Source organism: Ptychodera flava, chromosome 9 (assembly GCF_041260155.1).
Source record: "Ptychodera flava strain L36383 chromosome 9, AS_Pfla_20210202, whole genome shotgun sequence".
Taxonomy (NCBI): Eukaryota; Metazoa; Hemichordata; class Enteropneusta; family Ptychoderidae; genus Ptychodera; species Ptychodera flava.
Window position 1 is genome coordinate 13,205,661 of NC_091936.1, and position 11,201 is coordinate 13,216,861.

The 11,201-nt window shown below is 39.0% G+C and overlaps 2 protein-coding genes across 2 annotated transcripts in view; both read right to left on the reverse strand.

The window, feature by feature from the left end:
- The window catches only part of LOC139140035 (dynamin-binding protein-like), a 40,479-nt gene extending 33,319 nt beyond the window's left edge, over window positions 1-7,160 (reverse strand). The window contains exons 1-3 of the mRNA XM_070709027.1: window positions 5,147-7,160; window positions 4,260-4,424; window positions 2,221-2,313 (exon numbers count right to left, since the gene is read on the reverse strand). Of these exons, the coding sequence (XP_070565128.1) occupies window positions 2,221-2,313; window positions 4,260-4,424; window positions 5,147-7,085 (2,197 nt within the window). The 5' untranslated portion in view covers window positions 7,086-7,160. The remainder of the gene's footprint in view (window positions 1-2,220; window positions 2,314-4,259; window positions 4,425-5,146) is intronic.
- Window positions 7,161-7,235: 75 nt separating this feature from the next.
- On the reverse strand, window positions 7,236-10,528 carry LOC139141073 (SH3 domain-containing protein 19-like). Its single transcript, XM_070710646.1, has 4 exons — window positions 10,282-10,528; window positions 8,923-9,042; window positions 7,341-7,625; window positions 7,236-7,258 (listed from the first exon to the last, which is right to left on the reverse strand). Exons 1-4 carry the CDS (start codon window positions 10,526-10,528, stop codon window positions 7,236-7,238), a joined length of 675 nt encoding a protein of 224 aa, XP_070566747.1.
- Between the last annotated feature and the right edge of the window lie 673 nt (window positions 10,529-11,201).

Consider the following 11,201-nt stretch of genomic DNA (forward strand, 5'->3'; position numbering starts at 1 on the left):
ATATGATATGGTAATGAGTCAACAACTCATGAAAACCTGTTATTGACACTGTATTTTTGGTCAATGCCCTTTACTATGGTTACCAGAAGTTATCATTTACATATTTCTGTATAGCAATAAAATATCGTAAACAAATGTCCATTCAGAAACTGATATGGTTCATGTCTTTTTCTATGTGTTCTATAAAGAGAGCCTGATAAAGAGTTATGTTTCAGTGTGTGGGGAAAATATTTTGCATACATCAATTGCAATATGTATGATTGTATTTCTATTTGACCAAATTGTATGAGATGGTATATATCAGTCTTATTTTGTTTTCACTGTTCTAAAAGACATGGGATGGAATAATGAAATTTCATATAAATTTATGGTTTTATCATCAAAATCCAACACTGAATTAAATTGATGTGAAAATATGAATTTTGTATTTGCAAGGTATGTCAGTCTTTATGACATACAAAATCAAGAGAGGATACCTCCTCTTTAGACAAACTATGGAATTTAACAGTATACTGATTTCAATGGTAGATGGAAGCTACTTTGATGGAGTGAATGTATGTTTTGACAATGCACATTAAAAGCTAGACACTCAAGAAAGGTGACTGATGCAAAGAAATTGCTCAACTGATGGCAGTACTGCCTCAACCTCTGAACCCGATGTCTTACGGTTTTGACCTTTACCTCTCAAAATGAGATCTCACCGGATCATAAAGGCAAATAGGTCAGCCTTAACTGACTTTTACGATTCAGTCTGATTTTCTTCATTGACATTACATTTCATACAGCATGACCTTTCTTGTGGAACCCATGAAAGTATCTATACCGTGGTGATTTCTGCTTTTCACTTTTGTATGAAATGCTGAGGCACTGCATCAAGAGATTTTTTTCTTTTTAAAGAAACTGAAAGGCATCCTCCAGACATCTTGTCAATTCAGACGGTATGTTATCAACACAGTACACCCTCATGCTGACATTAAAAAGAGCTACATTGAAAGTGGTTTTTCGAACATTTGAAGTTCAAACTTGCTGTCGTGTTACTCAAAGGAAAACCCAGAAAACTACGCATGGATGTCTGGCATTTTCAGAATCTGTTATTTGTAATGATTTTTTCAAAGATCGCTTTGAATAACATTTGGATTTCAAACACTTTCTAATCTACAAAGCTTTGTTTTTTTGAATTTTGAATTTGAAAATTTGAATTTCAACACAGCTTGGTTTTATGAACTTTTTGAGCCTCTCGTCTTTAAAAGGTTTCATAAAATGAAATTGACAGACGTTTTTCTTGAACATAACATACCAGCTAGTATACATATTACATATTACAATTTAAAAATACTGCCATATCCTTGATAACTGCAAAATGTGAGATGAGTGAGCCACAGCTAGTTAAGAAAAGGCATCATACAACACAACAGAAATGTGGTAAATGAAAGAAATTATCAAAATCCAGTGGAGGGGACATTTGGGTAATAGTAATAGCTACTATGTTAATTAAAGAAATAAAAGATCAATGTGCATCTTGCTTTTAGGATAAGTCTCTTTCAGCTGATTCCATTTCAGCATCTCTTTATATTTCATCAACTTTTTCCAAAAAAGTACACTTGAAAATAAATCTGATGTACATAAGCTGTACTATAGCGTATTTTCCAAAAAACAATCTTAGCATTTTCCAGTATAACAAACTGGTATCTGCACAAAACTGGGCATGTCTTTTATTTCTTGACTGGCAAAATACATGAAAATAGGAAAAAGCATGCAAGCTTTTCAAGTATGATTTTAATTTGCAAGTACTATGAATATTGACAGCACCATTTAGAATAAATTTGAACAACACTCTCTATCTGTGTTCTTTACAGAATTCCCTGTGTTTCTCTGTTTACGTAACGTTCATGCCATAAACCCAAATAGTTGACATGTCAGTTGGTATATTTCCATAGCTTTATTATGGAAAATGAATTTGGGTATAGCCACATCATGTTCCTGTGAGTGTATGCAAGAGCACAGCTTAAAATTGTTAGAGACAATGGGAAGAAGAAGGGTAGGAGGTGAGGACCGGTGAATTGACACTTTTCTACACACAGCAGATCTGTGAAGCTACTTTATCTAATGCTAGAAAAACACAGACATTTGGATGAAAATCTCAAAACAAAAAAACAACAGAAAAGCCCCTACACACGAATTTGGGATGATTCAAAAATGAGAGTATGTGTGTCTTTTTACCTTCATTTTCAAAGGTGAGGGTGACATCTATATTGATAGTCCGAGATGGCGACAAGGGCTTTTCTGATTTGACTGGAGGGACTCTAAGCTCCACTGTGTGATAAAAAATTTGAAGGGGCAAAAGGGGTGTGGATGATACAGGGAGAAATCGGATGGGAGGGAGAAAAAATGAATAAAAGTAGAAAATAGCGTAGTTACACTCCTTGTATTTATAAAGATGGGTGACAAGTTTTCTTTCAAAATAGGTATTTCTGTCCAATGTAAAAACTATTTCACTGTGGTGAAAATATATGGACATTTTGACATTTTGAATACTAAAGCTGACACTGTGTGATGATACACTGCCCTGTCTTGCATATTGCATGTGGCATTTTCATTGTATATACTTATATATGTACATGTAGACCTATGAGAAAACAACCATAATTTATCCATTAAATACAGTGTAAATATACCCAGGATGTTGCAGTTTCAGTTTATACCAAAATACAGTCAACTGAATTCAGAGTACTCAAATTATCAACGTAAGTACCACTGACCACCATTATACATGTATACATGTACATATGGGTAAGTATAAGAAGCCCAATACATGTTCACATTTTGACCTGGCACAAGGAATTAACAGAAATGTGTCCAAGAGCTTGATTACTTAGTATGATCTTTTGATTATTTGAATGATGTTCAAAGTGACATCCTAGTATCGTAAGCACGGACGTGTCATGTGCTGATTTCACTGTTCAGAATGGTCACATCTGAAATGTGCGTTCCAAGTGCACATGGAACATTCACTCTTTGAAATATAAGACCAAAGACAGCTCTACTGCACTCTATACAACTACATGCTCTTACTCACACAACTAGCAACTGCAACAAAATTATTCCTTTTCCTATGCAGTTGCTGGACAAATTCCTGTCCACTTGCTACATTGTATAAGTTGGTAACACCACAGATGGCATGATCAATGACTTCAATCAAAGTTTGAATGCTCCATGTTTAATGTATGCATTGAATGCTCCGTGTACCATGTATGTATCACAAGATTTGTTTGGGCACACAAGCACTTTGGACACTTTTACCACTAAAATTCATTACCATTCATAAAAACACACTTGACTCAATAACTGTGATAAATTCAAGTAAGCATGGTACTTTTAAAAGTCAAAAACTATTATGTATACATCACAGATAGAACCGCTTCACTTCCAGAAAATACTGAAGGAATAGAGAGGTGTTCCACGCTGAATACGTGATAAAAATTTAGTAAAATGCCTGACTTTAATAGTAAAGTACACAATGATGGCAATTTCATAGAAATAACACAAAAAAATTGTTATATACTGAGCTCGAGTCTGTACAGTTTTGAACTGAATATTTTGAAAATAAAAGAAGTCTTCAGGTCACATTACAGGACACCTCATCCAAAAAAACTTGTCAATGAGTATATCACTGTGCATTATGTAAGCACTTGCTGTTTTGCTGGGTTTGACCAAATTTAACCCCAGGGTACGTGAATGCAGAGGATTAATTAAATGTGATGGAGCATTTTGCTGCAGGATATCATTACTTGCAGACTGTGTATCTGTACTACATGTTGTGTGATATCAAATTTCAGTCCCAGCGATTTTCAATTCTTTGATTTACGATAATTACGCCCCTTGCATTCTGCCTTAAATGATATGGTTAGGGGGCATGTAAAACCATTAAGAAAACGTTGCTTTGTGAATGATAATCTTTCACTATATGTATTTATTAAGTTGCGATAAGATACCCAATATAATCAAATGTACCAGTACATGTACAATATTACTCTGAGTCAGTATCTGAGAAGTTCCAGCCCCCCCTTTTCATTCAAAACTGATCAACTTTCATTATTACCTTCATTTCAACCTTTGTTTTAATTAACCTTAAAATCTACTATGGGAATGTTTGGGCCTTTGAACATTGAGTGGGGGTGAAAGGGTGCAGGTGAATTCAAGTCACAGGAAAATTGGGGGGGAGGGGGGACAGGGATCAAGGTATCAGATGAGTACCTCACCTTTTTGTGGAGCTGGAGGAGCAGGTCGGCTTGGTTTGACTGCTGAATCAGCAACGGTCGCCGTGCTGAGAGGCTGGCTATCATCAAAAGGGTCTCCTAATCCAAGAAGATCATCTACTGCAGAGTCTGATGACTGGGATACAGTTTCCGAACGCTGTGTTATGGCTGTCAATTGAAGTCACACACAAAAAAATGACACCATCCTGGGTTCAAATCCAGATTGTTGAAATATTGATGATTGAAGACAGAATTTTTATTATGTCGATGAACTTAGTAATGATGTTATTAACAAGAAAGCAACCCTTTAATCAACAAGAAGAGTGATTGAAGCTACGTGCAGCTTTATAAATATACAAGATATTAATCACAGTGATGTACAAAACTTGCCACGATTGTTTTGACAAGTCAGATGAAATATGGAGAGAAGCATAAGTCAAAGCTGTACCCAATCTACTGCTGTTGATGAAGGTTATCACAAGCCTTGCAGAAAGAATGTCCAAGTGCAGGTATCTGATGCTTTGCTAGCAAACAGTGTGAATACAGCTAAAAATGGACCACTATGACAAGAATTGCGAGAAATACACCTTGCAAAACTGTGCGTCAACGTACTGATAGCTTTTGGCAAATTTCATCCATTTTCTCTATTATTGAATTCACTGGTAGCATTACGGTAATCATCAATAACCTTATTATTATAAGTTATCATTTGGTGTCCCAGCATCAGTACTGATGTTTGTAATACTTTTGAATCTGAATGGATGGGAAACAACCCACAGGAATGACATGCTAAAATTATTACAGGTATCAATGCACATGCACAGCTCAGAGACACTATAGCCAGTTTTACAGACCCGCAGAGATGGTTAGTGAAAGAGATGAAGATTTACCTGAGACTTCAGAGTCTACATCAATGAGTAATGATGGTGGAGGATGAGATGGCGGTGGTTTACTCTCAATGGAGTCAGTGCGTTGCAACTCACCAACATTCCACTCAAAACTCTCCAGGGCTTCTGACACTTTGGCTCTGTTGTCAGGTTGCGGTTGCGTTCTTGGGTGCCCTGGAGGGGGCGTTGAAAGCTGCAAGATTCCAGAACCGCTGCTTGAAGTTGAGTCGATGCTCTTTCTTGGCTTCGGGCGCGGTACTGCTGTCTTTGGATCAAACTTTGGCGACTGTGGCCGCTCTTCCGAGTTCAGGCGCTTTGGTCTTCTGGGTGAGGACGGAGGAGGGGGAAGCTTGAAGGCTGTTCCGCCGGCCACAGGAGGAGAGTCTCCGAGAGGTTTAATGCTGAAAGTTAATCCATGGTAATACCCTGCATCGTCTGAGAACTCTGAAGCCATGCTGTCAATGCTGTAGTTCTTGGACTGCCAGCCTGGAGTGACTTCAAGTGAACTTTGTCTGGACGATCCTGTTGATGCTGTGGACGACGGTGACATTATTGCACTTTGTAGTTGCTGCTGCTGCTGTTGCTGTTGCTGTTCAACGCTAGCAGCGAAGGGATTCGGAGAAGGCTGTCTTGGTGGCAATGGAGGTGGCTGAGGTGACACTTCAGTGAACGGTACAAATGGCTGTGAGTCTACGGCCACACTTGACCCCAGGGGATCTAACACATTGTCAATGCTGTCCAGTGTACTCACTCTGGAGGTGTAGCTGTCTGCCGTTCCGAAGAACTCGTCTAGGTCATGGCTCATCTGGGATATTGATCGCAGTTTGGTTTCAAGCGTTGGCTTGGCTACTGGCGCGCTGGTTGGGACTAGAGGTGGAGCTTGTGATGCAGGTTGTTGAATGGTGCTTTCTGCCGCAAAAGGATCAAAATCTGACGTCAGAGATGGTGCTGCACTCTGTGATCCCGAAGATACAGGTCTGTGCACTGATTTAATTTCTTTGTGCCCTCCTGGAATAAATGGTGTTGGGGCAAGTAAAGGATCAAAAGCAAAACTTGAGTTGTCAACTGGTTTGCTGGTACTGTCTGCAGCTTTGCTTGGTGCGAGAATATCCCCGCCACTTTCTACAACAGGACTAGCATCCAGAAGGGTTTTTGGCACTGAGGGCGCAGCACTCTCAGAATTCGTGGTTGGTTTTACAGGTGCCATGGAATCAAACATACTCAAATCAATGGCAGGGGGACTTTGCTGAGTCACAGCATCCTGTCTGTGCAGCATATCCCCTTTCCCTGAATCCCCGCTGCTTGACGTCGACACTCCCTTTGGAGCAAAAGACACAGATTTGTAGGAGCTTCCTCCTTGCTTGTACATAGACGGCAACAAGGGGTCCTGGTTTTGAACTGAATCTCCGGCTTGAAAGTTGCCGAGTCCAATTGAGGAGTTGTCAGTGGCAGGTCCTGCTGTAAAGGCCGTATCCCCTTCCCCAAAAATGTTTTTCTGCTCTGTGCTAGGTAACGAGGTTGTCAGATCTGTAGCAGTATTGAGTGGTTGACCTGCTTGCAATGATGCTGGCTCCTGGGAGTGGTTTTCACCTGCAGATGTTATTGATCCAGAAAATATTGTGACTGATTGCTCTGTTGATGTTGCTGTTGGGAATGGCGTGACTTTTGTGGGTGATTTTTTACTGGGTGGCTTTGGAGCGGGTCTCTTTTTGGGCTTGGATTGCAAAAGTTCTACATAGTTAACAGGGCAGTAACCGACCTGGCCGCTTGCGTTTCTGGCTTCATACCAATCAGCATCCACTTTTACGATGATTGTGATAACTTCTCCTGCTTTTAGTGGCAGATCTTGAGCAGTGTCAGCGTTAAAATCAAACATGGCCTTTCCTTGTGTTCCTTTGCATTTTTCTGGTCCATTACTCTGTGTGTTTGTCCTTGTGGTCATGTTTGTTGATGCCGCAAATTCCTGGGTGGCAATCAACAACAATATTCACATAATTACATGGAAATACACCCACCCTTCCGTCGATTCTACCCTCCAGCCATTGCTCATCAATCCTCCTTGTCAAAATGATTTTTTCTCCGTCCATGAAGCTCAGTTCTCCCGGATTATCTGCACTGAACGGATATATAGATTTGGCCCAGGGTTCACTTGATTCAGATGTCGACTTTGCTGTTTTTGTATCAGCTTCGGTTGTACCCTGCAGGCTTTGTCTGAGATTGTCATTAAGTTTTGAATAGTCAACTTTCTGTGATTGATCTGTTCCTAATGAAGACTGTGATGTATCCGACGCCAACATTTCCACACAAAATGAAGGTACAAGTCCATTTTTGCCATTTAAAGTACCCCGGTACCAATCCCCGTCAACTTTCTCCGTGATAGTGATGACGTCATTCTTCTTGAAACTGAGTTCATCATGCAGCTGTCCCGTCAAGTCCTGCAGCGCCCTCGCTTTCTGTGCATCACCTCCTGCTGTCTGTGATTCTGTGAATTGAAAAATGCAGAACAATAGATTGAGCTGTTCTGAAGATCTTGTACATACGTGCAATGTCCACACAGTGAATATCCACCCAGTCTGCTAACTTTGGTGAATGTACAATTGCAACAATCCCTTGATATTTGAATTTGCACATAAACCACACACAGCTATGCCCACAAACACACACACATATTGGTACACAAACGAAAATTTTACACATTGCATGCACATGATGGTAAAAATAACGTCAAGGCTGAGTTACTTATAAATGAAACAACACATACACAGTTATCGTTTGAATTTCATTAAAACAAGTAAGAAATTCTCATATAATTGCCATTTTCTACTCTTTTGAAAGTTTTATGATAGTTACATGGACTTTTAATGAGACAGTATGTTTCCTGTTTCAAAAATCTCACTAGAGTTAATAACTTCATTTTCGATGAAGGTACTTGGAGATTAATGAGCAACTGCGATGAGATCATTTAGTTTTTTTCAAACCATTGCTGATTTATGATAAGGAAATGGATATTTACATGTGGATGACAGCTAACAGCTGCACTTTTAATTTTTTGTTGGAAATGATATATTTAACAGACTGACTGTGGAATATTGATCTCCTTATGTGAAGGAGAGAAGCAAGCACGTAGCTGCAGTGCCTAGGGATAGGGATAGTGCTGTGGTTTAATCTGACGTTCATCTCCTGGGTCTGTTGGGACTAATTACAGTGTCTGCTGTTCTGTGGAACACTTCACTTGTATTTGAAAAACACTGCTTGCATTCCAATAGAAATACACGACACCATGCTCTTGTAACATCGAGATTTCAGTGTTGTACTTTGTCTGTTTTGTTAAGATTATAGCATGCATTCTAAAATACAATACAATTTACAGTTATCACATTTACACAAATATGCTATGAGCATTGAAACAGACTTTAAATACTCTACACGCTTTGAGCATATTAGTAAAAGAAAAGCTGAAATAATTTACTGAGCTAGTATGTACAATGAAGAATATGTCCATATGGACTTGGGCAGTCACTCGTGATAAAATAACGTTTTGTTGCAGTTTTGAAATGCACCGTATACTGCCAGGGGGGTCTCACGATACCATCTTTCTAAAACTTGTAGAGCCATCGGGGCTCTCGTGGTACCAATCTGGTACTACTCATACAGCCTTGGGGCTCTCACAGTGTCAAGATAAAAGTACCATCTCGTATAGCCACATGGCTGCGGGAGAAACAGATATAAACGATAAACCCTTGTAGCAGCCACAGGATTACTATCTCATTTCACTGTACCTTGGTTATTACTTGCGTTGTATTCTTCCACATAGTTGAAAGGGAATATGCCGATATTGTCGCCAAGTTGTCCCCTCCACCAGTTATCATCAATCTTGTCAAGTAATGTGATAATGTCACCTGCACCGGACAAAGACAAAAACACTGAAGAACTTTCCCATTTTATCAATCTCTTGAAATAGGAAGACACCTGCATTTCAGCCATAAAATAATGCCATTCATGAATAAATCTCAATGCATTTGTCTTAAGCAGCTGGTACATCTGAAGAAAGAGCATTAGGTAAATTATGCCTCAGGGACATTTTTTCAGATAATATAAGTAGAACCATACTTTTCTTGTCTACTGCTTCTGTGGATTCAAATTGGAGCCTGCGGTGAAATTGAAGTTTTCACTGTCTTGTTTGTGTATACATCAATTGATAATTAAATTTATAGTAACTGTTACAATAACATGAGTATAATTTCAAATATGAGTAACTATTACAAATGTAGGTAATTTATTTCTCCAGTGTAATAAATTTGCAAAGAGACCACTAAGAGAATAATCTAAAAGTTTCCTTGTACAAAGCTTGAACAACAGATTCAAACTTTCAGTTTCAAGGCATGTATTACATTAAGTGACTGGCACAACCAAAAAAGAGAAATTAGCCTGCAAGTAGCTGTTTCTTACATGGATCCTACAGCTAGTCATAGACTTAATTTTCTTTCTGTATTGTAGATGTGCCAGCTGTCCAAAACAAATGCACTACGCTATCTAGTATCTTCCTTGATAGTTGAATACTGCAAATGATTGTAGTGATGATCAAATTACAAAATTTCAACTGTAAATCAATATGACTTTAATTTCATTTCTTTATGTCCTGCATCTTAAAAGTATCTTCTTGCAGCATCTGCATCATACAAGCAGTAAATTCCTCTCTGTAATGAAATTTAGACTTAACAAAGGGCATAAAAAATTAAATCATGGCGAGCCTCTGAACAGTAGACCTATCAATTCCATACTGCTCTCGAATTAAACACACAATAGTCAAAATTTTCAGTAGCTTTGATTGCAACTATAGTTTTGTTACTGAGAGCAGCAGTGTGCACACAGCATTTGCTTTTGCAGATAGAAATTCGGACAAATTTTGTCACTATGCATTTGTGTTTATGAATGCATCTTGTGGTCGGACCTTTTGGTATGCGATATTCTATTTAAATAGGAACATCAGTGGTCACGTAGTACAATTTCACTATTCCTGTAGGAGTATTTCCTGACAGTCTCGTCGAAACCTTTGCTCAATATTTATGGTCCAACTCTGACGTCATTCGGATGAAGCCTATTGATAGTTACTGAGAAAAGCAAATCCTTATACCTACCTTTCTGGAATGCTAGATCACCATCAGTACTTGCTGGGAATGTTTCCTTGGCGATGACCTTCTTCTGTAAGACAGAGGTGACATAACTGGATGGGAATGATCCTGTCTTACCATCCAGAGTTCCCACCAACCAATTCTCATCTATCCTCTCAACAATGTCCACAACATCGCCAGCTCGGAGGGTCAGCTCACTTGGTTCTGTGCCTTGAAAATCATAAATAGCTTTGGCTCGGCTTCCAGGCTCCATCGTAGATATTAATCTGAAATGTACAATGATAGCATCATGCTTAGGCTCAACACATATGTGTAGCTTATTTGAAAGAAAACTCAGCTCAGAAAAAAGCATCATCATTCTTGAGAATTTTTCAGTTTCTATTCCAACCAATAGATATCACTGTACAAAACACTCTGCTTCGCTATCAGGTAGAATATGCCTTTAGGACAGATATTCCGACTCTCAAAATTTTACAATTCATCAGATGTGTCACTTGTGGGGGCTCATTTATAAGTTCTTGGAGTAAAAAGTACATGTATATTCACAGTCTAACTTTTTCAAAAATTGAAAATTTTATTTTTCTCCGTAGAGTTAATACAAGGGATGGTGGCCATTTTGAATATCAGGTAAACGTTAGGTAATTTGTTTCTCTAGTACCAAAGTAATCCCTTATCTTCATTCTTGACTTCGTAAGAGATTGACAGACCATTTCATTGAAGAAAGTTCGAGCAAAAGTTTAAGTTGTACACTTTTGATGCATCTGTCAGGCAGAGCATGCGGCGATGGCCATCCTCTGCAACTGTACCCTGGTGTCGGTCCCCCGAAGATAAGGACAAGTTTTGAGTCTTGCCTCTCCCCAACGCAGCTTGCCAGGCAACATTGCACGGTGACGCACGTCACCATGTCATGCCCCCACACTCATGGA

What these genes read in the sequence shown, in the direction of transcription:
- LOC139141073 (XM_070710646.1), bottom strand. Translation starts at nt 10,528, where the DNA reads ATGGAGCCTGGAAGCCGAGCCAAAGCTATTTATGATTTTCAAGGCACA. An exon ending in CAACGCAAGTAATAACCAAG is followed by an intron (nt 7,626 to 8,922) that starts GTACAGTGAAAT and finishes TTCAATTCACAG; the next exon opens with AATCACAGACAGCAGGAGGT. An exon ending in TCTCAGACAAAGCCTGCAGG is followed by an intron (nt 7,259 to 7,340) that starts GTACAACCGAAG and finishes ATATCCGTTCAG; the next exon opens with TGCAGATAATCCGGGAGAAC.